This window comes from Balaenoptera musculus, chromosome 17 (genome assembly GCF_009873245.2).
Source record: "Balaenoptera musculus isolate JJ_BM4_2016_0621 chromosome 17, mBalMus1.pri.v3, whole genome shotgun sequence".
NCBI classification, from domain to species: Eukaryota; Metazoa; Chordata; class Mammalia; order Artiodactyla; family Balaenopteridae; genus Balaenoptera; species Balaenoptera musculus.
Window position 1 is genome coordinate 15,209,495 of NC_045801.1, and position 18,283 is coordinate 15,227,777.

The 18,283-nt window shown below is 46.4% G+C and overlaps 1 protein-coding gene across 8 annotated transcripts in view; it reads left to right on the forward strand.

Annotated features, from left to right (window-relative positions):
- The first annotated feature begins 12,301 nt into the window (after nucleotides 1-12,301).
- MTSS1 (MTSS I-BAR domain containing 1) overlaps nucleotides 12,302-18,283 on the forward strand; it is a 165,933-nt gene continuing 159,951 nt past the window's right edge. For 2 of the 8 annotated variants that reach the window (XM_036830386.1, XM_036830380.1), the window contains exon 1: nucleotides 12,304-13,383. In XM_036830386.1, coding sequence (XP_036686281.1) covers nucleotides 13,312-13,383 — 72 coding nt within the window. In that variant the 5' untranslated portion in view covers nucleotides 12,304-13,311. Of the gene's footprint in view, nucleotides 13,384-18,283 lie in introns of all 8 variants that reach the window. The other 6 variants (XM_036830381.1, XM_036830385.1, XM_036830383.1 and 3 more) reach the window with 4 other exon arrangements.

Below are 18,283 nucleotides of genomic sequence, written 5' to 3' on the forward strand. Positions count from 1 at the left end.
TGCAAAAGCTTGACTTAGAGCAGGCTGGCTACCTGAGTCATATATTATAGATAAACGGTTAGGTTCCTGGGCAGGTTGCGGGTCAAAGTTCTGTTTTTTTATATGATCTGATCATTGTCTGTTTATATATTGTCTCTCAATACATAAAGCTTGGTGGTTCATAGGGATGTATGGACCCCTTGCAGTAAATTCACAGCCCTCAAAAGGAATCCATTGCTCTAAAATATCGGAAAATATTGCTGGCACGTATCCTGGGACTTAGATGCCTTTTTGTGGGTAGCAATCTTGTCTGTACCTTTGTGTACCCAAAGGGCCCGGTGTTTCCCGGGCTTGGAGCAGAGTTCTCAGTCCATATGCCCTTCTCTCCTGGGTAAGAGTTCAACGAGGTGGTTTTAGCTGTGGTGCTCCGGGGAGATGGTTCGGTGTGCCGTGAGAAGAGACTTTGAATTAGAAGCCCTGGGCTCTGGTGCCACTTCTACCACTTCCTAGCCCTGTGCCTTTGGGAACTCAATAGCTCCAAATCTGCTTCCACTTCTGGAGCCCTAGTCCAGCTTAGCTCTTTCACAGCCATCCTCCTGGCAACACTATTTGTGAAAATGCTTCATAAACTGTGTAGAGTTATGCAAACGTAAGTGAATAGTATCAGGATGATAGAAATGTTATTGCCTGAAATCATGCTTCTAGGATTTTAAGGAATCCATTAATGGGATTCTTTAAAAAAATTTTTTTATTTTTTCCCCTGGCATTGTTCTCAGCCAGGTTACAACGTGGAGTCTTACTTCAACAGCTATTAGGTCTTTAGAGCGGCACACAATTTTCAAGTGAGTTATTCAGTTAATCATTTCTGTCATACCTACAATGTCCCCTTGGATTGTCTGCTTCTGGAAACCATCGCAGCTGGAGGAGGGGCCCTAACTCCCTGCTCATCCTCCAAACAGATCAAATGGCCTCTGGGGAAAGCCCTATTAATGGCCAAACGAATTAGTAGCAAGCTGGAAAAAAAGAGAGCCAACCGGTTACCAACACAATTGACCTTCCTTTTACACAAGGAGGTGGTCCAGTAATGCGGCTAAATGGGATTGCTACAGACTGAATCAAAATGCGGGGTGGGGAGGGGCAGAGATTGCTATTTAAAGGCCCCCCGGGGGGAATTACTTGATAAAGGATCTTTCCATTTTCATGAATGAGGCCCCTGATAGAACTGCTTTTTCTAAAGTTGACTCTTTATAATCCAATTTTCAAATCATTATTTTTATATATTGTAATATATGCTAAAGTATAAACAGAAATTATAGAACAGAATATATAAATATATGCGTATAATATGGTATACTCTGTCTAACATATAGAATACAATTTCTATAATAATAACAGTTATTGAGACACAGTGGTGAAAAAGTACATGAATTGTATGGCTATTTACATTTCTCCTCTGGGAGATAATGTTTAAGGAAAGGTAGTGCCTGATTATAAGTCCTTAAGAAATTCATTTCAACAAGGGGAAAAGATTTCAACTCAGGGTAAAGGAAATATTTCAAGTAGTTATGATCAACAAGGGAAGGGGTTGCCATCTGCAGTATTAAGCTCCGTGTCAGAAACATTTAGATTATGGGAACAACCATGTGGAAATCTATTTTCATTTGAAGTTTGGGTTTGAATTTTTTCTGGAAAAGACAGATAGGAGCCCTCTACACGAGGTATGAGATGGGCAGGCCTCTCCTACTTCAATAAGTTTAGGTTAAAATAGCTTTAGGGTAAAATAAATAAAAACAATGGGCGGGGAGGGAGAGGTGGGGGAAGGAAGTGTCCCAGTTGCCAGGAGGATGAGATGATGGGTAGCCCTCACCCTGCTTTTTCCACTGATGGGGGACTCCAGCTGTTTGCATTTATGTGTACATCCAGGTGGGGGGCGGGGAAGCATTAAGCATCTTCTGAGAAGTCACTTTCTTCTTTCACTGAGTCACTGCCTGGAGCAAACAGCACACATTCCTCCTCTAATCTCTTTTTCCAGCTGTTTGCCAAACAGACACAGACACATACCCACAGAGACAGACATTTACACTTATATCTAAAGCAGACACAGAATCCAGAGAGAGCCTAAATTCAGTCCTGGATTCACATGGAAGACACCTTTAACCTCACCGGGAAGGGACCAACTCTCCTTTTACAAATGGGGACAGTGAAGCCTAGAGAGGATATGTGACTCCCCCTCCTCCCTCCACCTCCCCCCCCCGCCCCCCCCCCTCCCGGGATCACAAAGTCCTTTCTTCTGGCTCTACCTCCTGATGGGCATCAGTGGGGAGATTACTACAGCGCATCATTCCTGCCTTGAGGACAGGGAGCCAGGGGGTGTTGTGCTCATTAGTTGGGTAATGCTTGCCACCACTTTTGAAGCTGCTGGATAGGATCTTACTCTCTGCAAATGAAATGTTTCCCGGCACACAACCTGTTTTCACTTGTTGCCCATGGCCACTGGCCACTTGTGCCTGAAAAGATTGCTACCAAGCTCCAGCTCACAAGCATGCATTTGCTCACAAGCTTCAGAAAATAGGAGGGTTGCGTCTGGTTCTTATTATTAAAAGCAAACAAACCCATTATTAAAAGTAAACAGGCAGAACAGTTTTGCAATGATTGATTAAATGTGTCCTGGTTCAGAGGCTGAAATTCACCCCTGTTACCCCAAACAAAGCCTCTCTTATTGAACATCTAAAGGGGGAATGCCAGCAATGTCTTGTTAAGAAGAGTGCTCCCCACTTCTGAGTACCTGTTACAGGTTAGGCTCAAGAAGCACATTATCTGTAATCCTTAAGATTTAAAAGTGGGCGTTATAGTTTGCATTTTGCCAGTGATGGTACGGGCAGGTCAAGTAATTTGTTCATGGACACAGCTGAAATACAAAGCCATAAGGATCCGAACTTGAATCTCTATGACCCCAAAACCCACACCCGTTCCATCCTGGCACGTTGCCCCATTAAAGACAGGTCTCCTGTGCTCCCGTTTTTGCTGTTGATTTCAAAGAAAAGCTCAAGACATAGGAGGAGAAGGAAGCTTGCGTCTGCCGTGGCAAAACCTCCTGAAATTGCAGGCATGCTTGTGGGGTTGCAGGGGAGAGGGAGCCCTGGGCCACCTAGGTCACTTAAATGTGTGAAGTGCGTGGAGCAAAGACTGTTGATGCTAAGTTCCTGGTGCTCAGTATCTTGCCCCCATGCCTGCCTAATTCTTATGCCACTTTATGTACTCTGCTGTCCAAACAAATCAGAATGCAGCTTTACAGGTCCGGGATCTTGGCCTTGCCAGTGAATCTGGAGTTAACTGACTCTTGGTGATAGACTCCCACTAACCAAACTTATAAGAGACAGATGTATAGGTAGAATGTTAATTGGCTACAGTAGAATTCTGTTTACCTAGGAGTCTTAGTGCTAGAAGCATTTCAGCAATGGGATTATTCTAAAATAAGTTTTTAAATCTCTAAAATTATGCTATTGGAAGACTCGGGAAACAATTTGTTATGAGTGCAATGCTGAGTAGTAGATTTACCACACCACCAATGACTAGTTGGGATGACCAAAGCAGGCAAATATCTTGATGTGGATGGATGGTGTTACTGTTATAAAGAGACAGTGACTCCATCAGAGCTACTTCATGTTGTGAAAAAACCTTATGAATATATGGAGTAAAAAAATCCATTTACTGGGAAACAGTCAGACAGTTCTTCAAAAGTTTACAAATAGATTTTCCATATGACCCAGCAGTTCCACTATAGGTAGATGCCCAGGAGAATTGAAAACATATGTCCACATAAAAACTTGTTCACAATTGTTCACAGTATCTTTATTCATAATAGCCAATAGGTGGAAACAATTCCAATGTCTATGAGTTGATGAATGAATAAACAAAATGTGGTATATCAATATAATGGAATATTATTCTGCCATCAAAAGGAATGAAGTACACGTGCTATGATATGGATGAACCTTGAAAACATTATGCTACATGAAAGAAGCCAGACATAAAAGCCACATATTTTATGATTCCATTTATATGAAATGTCCAGAATAGGCAAATCTACAGAGACAAAAGAGTAGATTAGTGTTTGCCTAGGCTGGGGCTGGGGAAGTTGGGGGGAAATGGGGAGCGATGCTAATGGGTAGAGAGTGACTTTGAGGGGTGATGAGAGTGTTCTGAAATTGGTTGTAGTGAAGGTTGCACTGCTCTGTAAATAAAATAAAAATCAGGAAATTTTATACTTGAAAAGGGTGCATTTTATGGTATGTGAATAATAAAGCTATTTTTAAAGAAATTTACTGCTAAGCAGGAGTTGCTCATCCTGCATCCCTTCTATTGCTCTCCCCACCCCAATTCACTCTCCATCCTTCCCTACTCTGCTTGCTCCCCAGGTACTTGATGCTATGGATTGTACCAACAAGCTCCTTTATGCCAGTGATCAAATAATTTATTGTCTAAACTGGAACACTTTTGAGAAAGAAGAATGGAGATGAACAAACTCTCTTGGGCAAACCAGGGGTCCTGGTTCTGTTGGGGTTTGGTCCCTGCAGTGCAGGTTGGCTGCATCACTCTACTGAGGGCTACAGCTCCTGCCAGGCAGCGCTCTCCATGCTGCTGCCTCTCTGGGTTCCAGGCTCCACCCCTCTCCTTGCCCTTCAGTCCTAGGAGTGGCAATGGCATGCTGCCTTGGCCCCTGCCCCCGTACTGCACGGTCCCACTGGTTTCCTTAAACCCTGCCCGTGTCTCTTTCTTAAACTTCCTCCATTTTCAGTTGCAGTGGGCCATCTGTTTCCTGCCAGTACCCTACTGATACAAAACTCCAGATAAACAGCCTGAAAGAGAAATTTGACAAGGAAAAAGTGTGGTCAGCACAGTGACACCGCTAGATCTCTTCCAAAGAGCCGTTGCACCAACCCTCCTTCAGTTTCTGCAGATGTTTGTTAATCCTGACAGTAAGTTCTGATAATAAGTGATTTTACTACACCCTCCAGCAACAAAGATGTTCCAGTAAATACGATTTTATTATTATTGTAAGGGTTTTTTTTTTTTTTTAACCACTGTGAAGGAAATGAGGATACAGCAGAAATTACAATTTTCAGTATGAGACTATATATTTATTGGGTTTATCTTGCTCAGAATGTGCTGTACTACCTAAATCTGAGGATTTATGTATTTCATCAACTCCGGAAAATTCTCAGGCAATATCTCGTGGAATATCTGTTCTCTCCTCCCCCACCTGCTTCTCTAACAATAAGCTTTATTCTCCTTGTGTCCTAGTCTCCCAACCTCTTTTTTCTATTTTCTACTCCTTTATTTCTGTGTGCTTTCTTCTGATCTTTCTGATCAAAAATTCTCTTTTCAGCTCTGTGTCTATTCGGCTTCCTAAACTATCCATACAAAGTTCAAATACATGTGGTAATTTCAATTATTATATTTTTCATTGCTAGGCAGTCAATTTAATTTTTTTCACAGTGCTTTTCCTCTTTTCACAGTATGTTGTGTTTTTGTTTCTGTCCATATTTTAATCATTTTAAGTATACATATCTCTATCAGACTGTTGGATTATCTTTAATTCTTTTGGGTTAAATCCTGATATTAGTTGTGTGTGCTGACCCTTGATCATGATGAATAGACTGTTTCTTTATATAATTTATAGTTTTGAATTGTGAACTCATTTCAGGGCCTTTATCTGTGGGATTCCTATGAGGACTTGATTGAAAATGGGTCCCCTCAGAGCCATTTCTCTTTTGCTTCTGCCGGTTACCAAGGATTATTTTAGGCCAGTAACAAGTTTTCACATTAATTCTAATCTTCGGCGTTTTGGATCTGTTCAAGGTAAAGCAAATTCAAACTCCAAACACAGATGTGGTGCAGGTCTCTGGTTACAAATTCTCAGGGTATGCTTTTAGCCCCCTACCAGAGCCTGCACCAAAGCTATCACACTTTGTATCGGCTGCCTGTCCTGCTAGGCACATTGCTTTCCGGCTCACCTGTCCTTGAAGCTGTATGATCATGGGGGGTGGGAGTGTCCTGACTCTGCGAGGGGGCTCTTAGCTATGTGTCCTCCATACATGGGTTCAGGGCCTCTTTTTCTGATCCCCCTTTGTGGGTGAACACCCAGGCCCCTGGATTACTGAAACCAAGGACTCCTTCCAGGGCAATCGAGGCATCAGCTTTCACATATTCTCTGCTGGTTGTCAGCTTCTTCTTTGCTTCTGGCCCCTGAGGATTTCCCTTCTTCCTTGCGAGCTCTGCCATGTATTTTAAAGAATTCTGGTTATATTCTACCAAGTTTGTCTTCATGGCTGTAGCCGGAGGGGGTTTCATGTTATAGAATCTGCCTCTATGAAAACTGGAAGTCCCCTTTTCAGACTGTTTACATCACAGAATGTTGGGTTTTGTGTAATGTGTAATATTTTCCATTTCTAGGTCAACTCAGATTCCTCTGATTGATTAGAAATAACTAGATGGTTTTCAATGGCTTCTCATGGTGTGTTAAAAGTAGGGTTTTCTCAAATAATATGCTTTCCATTTCTTTTACTGCTACTCTAACCAGAACTCATATCTTACATACAAAATGTTCTTTTTTCTCATCGGACTTGTATTGAACAGTAAAAGCTAAGCTTTTGAAGAGGAAGAGATCAGGCCCTGGACGGTCTTGTTCTACAATTTGCAATGGGGAGATCTGCTCCCCTGGGAGCACCATTCTCAATATCTAGGTAACTCAGAAACCAAGTTAGTAGTCAGCTGGCAATTTGGGAGAATATAAATATAGAGAAGGATATCAGAGGCTCCTGGGAGGACTAGTGTGTCTTGGCTCAGAGTAGATGCTTAAGAAACATCTCAAGGGGACTTCCCTGGCAGTCCAGTGGTTGAGACTCCGTACTTCCACTGCAGGGGGCACGGGTGCGATCCCTGGTCGGGGATCTAGGATCCCGCATGATGCGGGGCCCACAAAACAAAACAAAACAGGAACTCGCTGAACCATCCCTACCCCAGTATGGGGCAGACGCACTTTCCTGGTGACCTGGAACCATCAGGTAGGGTCTCCCTTCCTTGTACAGCCCCAGAGAAACAAAAATGCTTACACCTTCTTTCCCTTTTTCATATCTTCCCTGTGAACCAAACCCAATAATTGATTCCCATGATCAGAAGCTGCAAACTGGCCTCTAGAGGAGTTTCTAAAAATGGGGAAATTTTAAATTATTTTGATCTGGGGAAACTTCACTTCATGATCCAAGGTTTCAGCCCCTCTGGAAGGATTGGAACATGCAGCAATTAAGGGCCCACATTCCCATTTGGCCTTGGACTGGGGAGCAGCTGGCCCTTGGAGGGGAACTTGCTCTTCAGATCTTGACAGTCTCCCTGCCCCCTGTGAACGTACATCTGGCCTGATTCACACAGGTACGCTGCCTGACCCCCACTGGTACGAGCTTGTGACCCGGCTGTTCCAGCATTACTTGGGCCTGGCAACCAATCAGTTCATGAGGTGATACCTTCTTTCATTAGTTTCCTGCCCCAGTGACACATTCTGCACACTGAGGTTATACTTGGGTGTGTCCCAGGCCACCATCCACAAACACATCCCAAACATCTCAAGGTGAGTCATTGCCACAGATATTATTTGTTGATTCTTGCTAGTTTCATTTTCAAAAGGGGCTCTGTCTCTAAAATTTGAGACACTTTTTAATATACTGACAACTCCCCAATCTTTTAAGGGATGTAGTGGCTCTGGGCTCATAAAGAATTCTGCTTAGGGGTCATGAGTGAGCTTAAACCAATTTTATTTCGTAGATGAGCCATGGTAATGATGAATACATGTTAATAGCTAACATTTATTGAGTACTTACTGTGTGCCAAGTACTAGACTAAGTAATCCCATTCAGGCCTCACACAGCTTTAAGTGCTTGTATTTCCATGATCTATTTTACAGATGAAGAAACTGAGGCACAGAGAGCTGGGGCGAGGAAGAGTCAGAATTCAAACCCAGGCAGCCTGACTCTGAGCCTACCCGCTCGACTACCTTGCACAGCTGCCTCTAATGCAAAGACCCGCTCACGAGGGTCAGGGGTTTCACAAACATTGTCCGAAGTCTCATAGCAACCTGGGGGCTTCACACAGCGACCTGGCCACATTAGAATCAGCTGAGAAGCCTTTAAACCATACCCAGGCATGGAGCAAATACCATAATGGGTTACTATTTGGGAACTCTAATGAAGAGTAATGGGAAAGCTCTGCACTATTCTTGCAGTGTTTCTGTTCATCTGAAATTTCATCAAAATAAAACAAAGTGAAAGTAAATAAAGAATGTAGTAGGACGATATTAGCTGACCTGAAGGGATTTCTACAGGAATTGTTGATAGCAAGAGGTGTTAATGAAAGTGTTAATAACAAGATCCAGAAACGTATGTGTGATGTGATCCCATCTGTGTAAAGCAAATAGTGACAAAATACACACAGGCGCGCCTATATATCCTTACAGGAAGATGGAATGGAATATGTATGATACATTTAAAAAATTCTGGATCTCAGTCCCCAGAGATTCTACTTTAGTTATTTAAGGGTAGGACCTGGGCATGGGTATCTTCTTTGCAATTTCCTTAGATCAGGTTTCTTAAATTTGCTGCACATTAGACTCATCTGGGAGGCTTTAAAAAGTCCTGCAGCCCAGGCCACAGACCAATTAAATCAGGCTCCCTGGAAGTAGAGCCCAGGCGTGGGTGTTTTAATATTCCCCCAGGGCATGTCATTTGCCACGTTTGAGAACCAGGCAGGGCCCTCCTGAAGCCAGGGCTGAGAATCACTTCCGGGAGGGAAGGGAACTCTGGCGTGCAGCATTACTACGTGATAGGCAGTTGATGTCCATTTCAGTCCCGGGAACAGCCCATGGGTTAGGAACCGGTTTCCCAGGAGGCTGGCTCCAGAGATCAAATAGCCTCCCCAAGGTCACAGGGCTGGGAGATGGTGGTGGGCATCCTGATCTACTGTCCACAAGGAGGGTGATGGGAGCTGCTTCGGGAAGGTTTCATTGCCTCCCAAACTCTCCTTCCCAAGATCATGGGAGTTGAAATTCCTTTAGTAAAGATTCATTACTTTGGGTTCCTCCACCTAAGAGCTATTAAAAAACAAAGCAAATACTCCTGGGAAGAATTGCATGTTAATCAAATCTTTTTTTTTTCTCTTTAAATTTATTTAATTATTTTTGGCTGCATTGGGTCTCAGTTGCTGCGTGTGGGCTTTCTCTAGTTGCGGAGAGCAGGGGCTACTCTTTGTTGCCGTGTGCAGGCTTCTCATTGCAGTGGCTTCTCTTGTTGCGGAGCACGGGCTCTAGGCGTGCAGGCTTCAGTAGTTGTGGCTCACGGGCTTCAGGAGTTGTGGCTCGTGGGCTCTAGAGCACAGGCTCAGTAGTTTTGCAGCATGTGGGATCTTCCCGGACCAGGGCTCGAACCTGTGTACCCTTCATTGGTAGGCAGATTCTTAACCACTGCGCCACCAGGGAAGTCCCTGTTATTCGAATCTTGATGTCTGCCCAGTGAGTGCTGGGTGTTTCGAAAGGAGGAAAAGTTAGAGAGATGCTCAAACATGGGGAAAGAATGTAACGTAGGGGCTGTAAATCTGACCTTGCCATTTTTCTGCTCAAAATCCCTCCATTCACCAGACTCACTTTGTTAAAAACGCCAAGTGTCATCCCACCTCTAGGCCTTTCCTGCCTCATGGAACACTCCCAGACTCCCCCTCAAGGTGGTTTTGGACGCTTCACTTACTCATGAAGGAGAAGGGCCTGCCTCTCAGGCCCGAGGCCAGTGTAAAGCCAAAGAATAAGGAGGCAAGAGAGGTGAGCTTTGGCAAGCATTGCTAGGGTTGGGGGTTTGGGGCATCTAAACGCAGGCATGTGGCAGGAAAGCAGAACACAACATCCTTGGGCTAGGGCATGGGGCCCCTATCTCAGGAGGGTTGGAGATTGGGTAGAAGGGACACCTCAGGCATGGGAGTCAGAAAACCAGAGTTAGAGTTCTGCCTGTCACTTTCCAACAGTAAAATGAAGGCTAGAATGACAACCTCCTTCTCAAGGCTGTGGGGAGGATTAGATACAATACAGGTAAAACACCTAGACTGTATACAGTAGGCCCTTAGCAATGTCAGTGGGACAGCATGCCAAAATTATAGGCTTGCGTCATGCGCTGTAGGACCAGGGCTGGAATGAACCTTGACCTGGTCCCTACATCTTTTTAAAATTTTATTTCATTGTGATAAGAACACAACATTTGACCTACCCTCTTGACAAATTTTAAAGTATGCAATATGGCATTGTTAATTATAAGCACAATGTTGTACAGCAGATCTCTAGAACTTGTTCATCTTCTGTAATTAAGACTTCATGACCACTGATTAGAAATTCCCCTATCCCCTCACCCCCAGCTCCTGGCGACCACCATTCTACTCTCTCTGATTCTGTGAGCTTGACTATTTTAAATACTTCATATAAGTGGAATCGTGCAGTATTTGTCCTGTGACTGGCTCATTTCACTTAGCATAATGTCCTCAAGATTCATCCATGTTGTTCTATACCACAGGATTTCCTTCTTTTTTAAGGCTAATATATCATTGTATGTATAGACCACATTTTCTTTATCCATTCATCTGCCATGGATATTTAGGTTGTTCCCACATCTTGGCTATTGTGAATCGTGCTGCAATGAATCTATTTCTGTTGATGAGATTTATTGAGTGCTTTTTACTATAGGCCAGGAACTGGTATAAGTGCTTTATGTATATTAGTGCAGGGAAAACTCACAACAACCCTATGAGGTAGATGCTATCTTTATCCCCATTTACAGATGAAGAAACTGAGGCCCACTTAGTATGGGCCATACCGTTAGTGGGTTTTAAACTGGGGTTTGAACCCAGGCCATTTGGCTCTACAAGCAGTGATCCTGATCACTATAATACCGAGAGTATTAAAATCATAATAATGATAATGATTAAGAGCAAACTATGTGTCAAGCACTGTTACTGGCAAGGTGAAGATGAGACTTATGCATCCAAATGACCAGCAGCGTTGCCCAAGAGAACAGTTAATTCCAGAAGTAACACTCTTCATGATTTGGAGGAGAGATATGGAGAGGGGGGCTGTGGTTAAGAGTAAGGCAGAGTGGCCCAGGGGAAAATTATCTTCCACAGCTGTGATATTTAGCTCCATGCATCTCTTTGGTTCATGCAGTTTTCAAAGCCAGACCCTTTCCTATTACGGAGTCTGATACAAGTCTCTACAGCATTTTGCACATGGTTTCTTTTCTTACTACCCCCAGCTATTTCCCTTTGTCCTGCTTTGTGCTTCAAAGGGTCAGCTGGTCCCCAAACAGGTGCTGGTTTTTCAATGTCCTTTTTAAAGGGTCATACAAAGTAAGCCAGCATCACAGTGTACACTATACCTCCTTGGTCTGTACTTGTTTTAACAGCTCTAGATTGCATTGGATTTGGGGGTGGTAGCAGAGTACCAGGGATTTATTGGGTTGCAGACACCTAAATACCTAAGCTTTTTCTTTTGTTCTAAAACCACATGCTGTGAAGCTAAGTCGTCTGCACCCTGTGTTTGGGAAGTTGTTTCAAGATGGGTCTGGGACATAAGCGCAATGAGCTTTGGGAGAAGATTAGCACTTCTTGTGGTCTAGCAGCAAGAAATAAAACCAGGACCAGCTTGTTGTACTTTATCTGGTGGATTTGGATTAGTTCCAGGCAGCCAGTGGCTGGAAAATTCTTGAGAACTGGGTCTCACTCCTCCGAGTCTCATCAGAATAAGGAGACACTAGCACAGAACCTGGTCAAGGGAACAGCCCAGAGTTGGGGGCTTATGTGTTAAGGTCATTAAAAAGCTGCTCATTTGATTCCCTTCCTCCTTGCCTATTTGTTGTTGATCTAAATGAGAGAGGTCCGGCTGTGCAGTTAGGCGGTGGAGCTGGGAAAATAAACTACCAGCCCCCAAATCAACCTGGGCCCATTTGTGCTATTTTCAGGTTAAACCTCCCAACAGGGCTCTCTGTAGTGACACCACCACCCGATGCCCTCAGCGCGCCTGAAAAACAACCGTCCAAAGTCACGGGCAGTCAGCAATCTCCATAAACTGATGAACAGTACACGGAAGCTCTAATGCCATTTATTTTGCAATGGCAAAATCAATCCACTTTCCCAGCATCCTGCAACTTTATTGAACTCGGTATCCCGCTGCGGGATACGTCGCCGAACTCTCCTTAATTACATATTTGGCTGTTTGCAATCGTGACTCGGCGCTGCAGTCTTGATATCAGAGAACGGGCCTCTTCTCAGAAGCCTGCAGTAGTAGCGGCAGTAGCGGCAGCAGCGGCAGTTTTCCCGCCCTACCGAGCGCTCCCTAGTTGCGAGGTACTGCGCTAAGCGTGCCACCGTGCGAGTCCCGGGGGTCGGCGGCTGCACCCTTCGCGCTGGGCGGTCGCAGCCATTGTGGGGTGGGCACTCGCCTAGCCGCGTGCGGACACGCCCTCTCGGCTCAGCGACCCGCGGCCGAGGTGGGGGGTGCTCGCGGAGGAGGCTCGCGCGGGGGTTGAATCCTCCCCCCACCGCCCCCGTGCCTGCCTGCTCCTCTCTGCAGCCGGCGCCCCACGCGCCTCGCGGGCACGCGCTTCCAGCCCCGCCCGCGTGCGGCGGACGCACGGGCCCGGGCGCGCACCGTCCCCGCGCCTCCGCGGCGGACGCACGGCCGCGAGCGCGCGTGCGCCCCCGCGAACGTCCCCGGGAGCCGAGCAGGAGCGAGCGCCGGGACCGGGCGCGCAGGACTGAAAAGGAGGCGGCGGCCGCGGCTGTGAGCAACAGATCCGGGCTCCGCGAGCAGACCCGCTCTGCTGTTGGGCGATTTTTTTGTTTGTTTGTTTAATTTCAAAGACATTTATTAAATTAGAAAATCTTGCATTTTTAAATGGCGCTGGCCCTGGGTCAGCGGGTGGTTTTCTCTGCTTCAAGATGGGCTTTGCCGTTTCTGTCGTCGGCACCAGTGGTGGCCTGATTGTCAGTCTTCTCCGGGCATTTTTAAGGCCAGGAGCTGAGCGCTGCATGTAGGCGCCCTACAGAGCGGTTTGGCTTTTTAAATTATTATTCTTATTTTGGGCAGAGAACAGTCGATTCTTGGGCATTTCGTCCTCTTTGGAGAAGAGGCTGCGAGTCGGCGGCGGGTCGCTCGGAGGCTGAAATTCCTCCCGGGGTGAGCGATTCTCGGCCCCGCGCACAGTCCAGGCAGCCCCGAGTGTGTGTCCTGTCCCTGACGACGCCGGGAAAATGGAGGCTGTGATTGAGAAGGAATGCAGCGCGCTCGGAGGCCTCTTCCAGACCATCATCAGCGACATGAAGGTAGGACGCTGGGGGCGCGGCTGCGGCGGCGGCCGCCGCGCACTGACCTCGCCGCGGGGCTTCGCCTCCGCCCTGGGCCAGCCGCCCGGCCCTTGCCTGCGCCGTGGCCTCCGGCCACCTGCGGCAGCGCTCCGGCCCGGGTGTCACCTGCTCACCGGGGCGCCGCTCCGGGCTCTGCTGGGTCACCGGGCGGGCGGCTTTTCTGGGGGTATATGATGCCTCCTGACCTCTCCCCGCTCATTGTCCCAGGGGACGGCACCATCTCGTTTCCCTGGGGGCCCAGGGCCCCGGCTCCAAGTTTTCCATTGTCTGTCGCTGGACGGAGTGTCCGCGACCCGCGGAGGCTGGATGCCTGGGCGGACACCTGATTCCCTGGGGTACAGGGCGGGGGCTCTTCCCAGCCGTGGGAAGGAGCCCCCCGGCCCGAGAGACTGGGAGGGACCTCCCTCTCCCTTGTTGGCTTTCAGGTCCACCTGGGGGAGATCTGAGCAAATTAGGTATTAATTAGGCTCTTCCAAAGCTGGCGAAGGCGTGCGTGTCTCCCCTCGGCCCTCCCCCGGGGCGCGGAGCAGAAGTTCCCAGAGCAGTTTTGCGGGGACCCCACTTCCCCTGGCTGAGGCTCCCAGCCTGAGGTCCAGACTGGGGCACCTTAAACAACTGTATCCCCTAGCCACCCAACACAAACAGACTCCAGGTTTTCTCTTGGAAGGACTGTGGAGACTCTGTGTGTGTGTCCGCCCGCGCGCGGGCGCCCGTGTGTGTGATGGGGGCGGGGAACAACACCCTGGCATTTTCCTGCAAGGGTGGGACTGGGGAGAACCTGATCTTTTGGATGTGGATTTTCTGTGCACAGAGATAGACCAGGGCCCTGTGTTACTAATCCAAAGGAAATGTATACGAGCGAGCTGGCTGGAGGTGGGAATTGGGGGCGGTGGGGGGATTTTTTTTCATATGTATTTAGGGAGCTTCTCTTTGGCTGTAGCCCAGCCCCAGTTTGCCTCAACAGATCCGGGGAGGTGGTGTTTAATTGAAAGCTCGGCTTCCAAAACGAGTGGGCAGGTTTGGAAAGCTGTGCAGCGAGTGGGTGTGGACAGCCCCTCTTCAGCCGCTGCCTCGGCGCCTGCAGGAGCTTTTGTCTGTTGAAGTGTAAGGTTTGGAGAGGGTTCGGCCTCGGAGATGGACTTTGGGAAGGAATGCTCAGCTGTCATGGCCTGTTTCCCCCTCTTAGAACCAACTGCCACCTCACCCGGGGTGAACTTTTTCCAAGGTGCCTCCGTCCTGGTCTTTTCCATTTTGAAATCCTTATCCAGAGCCTGTGCCTTTTGTCAGAAATTGACATTCGTGTAGCCTTATCTGCAGCGGGACCCTGCTTGCCCAGGAATGCCTCTAATCCAGCCCCTTGGAATTAGATGGATTATTCCCTGTTCAAAGACAGCCCTTTCATTCCTTTGCCCCCAATCCACATTGAATAATTGAAGTGCTCTTTTGAGACAAAGCTTGGTGTTCCCTCTGTAGACTCTGGGGTATTTCTTGTTAACTGAAATTCTATAGGCCTTATAATCAAACAGGATTTGGTTTGAGGCACACGTGTGTTCTGATCACCAGGGGAAGAATTCGAGATGGGTTGGGAGAGCTGCTTGTGTTTTTTTGGAGGGGAGAAATGGATGTTTCCAGTCCCTCTGTAGAAACAAGAACCCAGTGACCTAACCCATCGACCCACTGCAGTCCCGGAGTGTTCACATCTGGAGTTTTTTCCTCGCTCTTTGTTCCTTAATCCAGAATCTAGGCTCAGTTCTTCCAATTTACAGGTTTGAACCCAAAGCCCTTCAGAAAGTAACTCACTTGAAGGCAGGCCCTAATGCTTGCTACCTGCCATCCCGGGACTGTCCTGCAGCACTTTCTGCCTGAGGCATTTGTGGGTGCTAAGGTGGCATGCTTCTCCCTCCCCAAGATTCCAGTTAAAAATACTTATTTAATGCCCTTTTAGTGCTGGATCTATAGTTTGTGGTTCCTGAGTTCTTTCCCTTTGAATTGAGTTGGGTTTGTTCAACATCCTGTTGGGAAGACATTTATTTTAAAGGTTTATTTTGTTTTGGCAGTCAAAGATTTTTAAAGCGAAGTGGAGTGGAAGATGAAAACATGCCTTGGGGTCTGCAGAATTTCAGACTTTTGGGGAATAGAGAGATAAGAAGGAAAAAGAGATGGGGGGGGGGGTGTCTAATTTCCAAGATTGTGTATGCCTAAGACAGTGTTTTCATGGAGTTTTCTTTTTAAAAGGCTTCTTCGTGGAGTAGATGGCAGTGACATTTTAAAAGGGAATTTTAAAATTTGGGCATATAGGATAAGCAGTGTATAGTATGCTTATGCATGGAGTTGCCAGCAACAAAAGTCAATTTTTAATGTCTGAAATGGGCTGTCTTTCTAAGGACCTGCTTATCCTCCTTTTCACTTCCTTGAACTCCCATGATAGGTTTATGACGCCTTTGGTTCCCTTTCTGTTTGCTATGAAGGACACATGGAAATGTTGGAAACCCATTTGGAATGCCATCTTGAGAACATTTTTAGGTTATTTGCTCAGAAGTGTTGTTGGGGGGGGGCGGGGAGAAAGGGTAAGGAAAACTTTTTTTTTTTTTTAAAGTAGCATTTGATTCTCCAAAATGTACAGCAGCACAGGAAGGGAGTCAATTTCCTCTGGAAAAAAAAAAAAAAAAGAAAACAGCAAAAAATGGAGTAATTTCAAGGCCTAGCACCATCCATCTTCCCAAACCAAAGAACCTCAAGACATGGAAAAGCTGGAGAGGATTCTTTCTGCATTCTTCTAATGATCTTTCATCTGGCTAAGTCCTGGGCTGTCAGGGTGTGTGTTTTATCCTTTTCAGGGGGTCGGGTGCAGTGAAGAAACCCTCACTTTTCTTCCATTGGGATCCTGCAGCAGCTGTTAAATAACTTATTGATTCCTTGATGAGGGGAAACCCTGTGGTTTTTTCCTTTCTTCCATCCTACTCTGGTGGTCACTAATGAATGGTGGTGTGCAAAATCGCTTACTGGCTGCCCTTCCGCCATCCACATAAATCAGGTTGTCTGGAGTGAGCTGGTCCCAAAGGGAAGGGGAGACTAGGGATTCATGTGGCTGGAGGCAAGGGCCCATCGCCAGTTTGTTTAGGGGACAGTAGCTTGGAAGTGACTGTGGAAGCCCAGATGACTGACTTCTGATGTTTAAGCACTGTTGACTGCATTAAGGAGATCCTGGAATCTTTTTGGACTTTCTCTCCAAGTCCTGGGAAAGACAGGCTAATGCTTCAAACAGCAGATTTGTGCCATTACTTTTTCTTTTTTAAAACTTGAGCTGTAATTAATATATAACATTAGTTTCAGGTGTACAACATGCTGATTTGATATTTGTACTTTTAAATTTTTTTAGTTAAGTAATTGAACCAGCATGTAGAATTCAGTGATGTTTGGAGAGCTTTTAAGACCAGAAGACCCTGGCCAAACTTGAGGGTAGCTCAGCCTGTAGATGTCTGTCTTCTTTTAATAACTAACTTAGTTTAAAAAAAAACAGTTGGACGCTAAAATCAAATATTTTCCTCAGCCTTGTTGCTCAAGAATCGGCATGTCAGGAGCTGCATTGGGCCTGATGCAGGGAGAACTTTGTACTAGCTTGGAGAGTGTGTTCGGGGTTGTATAATGTGACTGGGGGTGAAAAAAATACCCAAGCACACCTTGAATTCTCCACCCCACGTCTCACTTTAGGCAGGGGTGTCCTGTTACCAGCACCTGTGCCGAGCAGAATAGGGGCCTTGTTCAGTTTTCCTCCACTGCCCCCCACCTCTGTTTGCCACCAGTATCCTCTCTCCTAAGTTCTGCCTAAAATTAGACCTGCTGAAGGGACTTCTTGAATTCCATGGAAATCTTTTGTGGTTCAAAGACATGTCATGATATTTTTCCTTACTTATCACAAGATCACAAGATCAAGAATGTGGGCAGTGGATCCAGCACTGGATAATGATTTCAGGGTTTTTTTTTCACCTCTACTGTTTTGCTTTGGCTTTGGGGTTCCTGTCAGACAAGAGGTTCACTTCCTCGGTGTTTATTGAGGGCCTGCTGTGTGGAAGGCCTTTTGCTGGGCTATGAGGAGCCAAAGATCCACAAGGGCTGCCCTTGGAGAGTTGCTTGTCCAGTGCAATTCAATATGGCAGGAAGGGCTGGTAGTCCAACCTGGGGAGGGGCATCGGTCATCCCCTGCAGGCCTTCCTTTTGACTTTTCAAAAAAAAAAAAAAGGGGTTTTCTCTAGGAAGATAGTGAAAACCCAGCCATGGCCTCCGCCAGTGGCCAGGTGCTCTGAGGGAGGCGGGCTGCTCTGTAAACGGTGACACACAAAGGTAGACAAGCAAAGCCCTTGTAAAGTACAGATGGGCCCCATGTTGCCTTTTCTCTTAGCAAATGGCTGTGTTTGTCCAGGCTTTTACAGCTTCCTCAGTTTAGGCCTGTGGGAGAAGAAGGAGAAGTGAAGATGTCATAAAACCAGCAGCAGGGAACTGCCCAGAATGGTGCCTGTTCAGAGATTTAGGGCCTATTCTCTGTAGATCAATCTTTGGGGGCTTTTAGGTGCAAATCTTGTTGTCGAGGTTTGGAAAGAAGTCATTTTTTTTGGTCTTGGCTTGAGTGTCTCTGTGGGGAAAATCCCTTGTACGTCATATTTAACCAAATTGTTTAGAACTTGTTGTTTGATGCTGTGAACGTTTACGTTCTGAGATCCTAGTTGGTAATGCCCCAGATGGAGAGAGAAGGTCATTCCTAGTCACGGTTTGCATGGAAGGTAGGCTGAGTTTGAATTTTGCCCGGTTCAGCTATCACTTAGTTCTTTATGAGAGTAACGTGAACTCAGTGACATTGCAA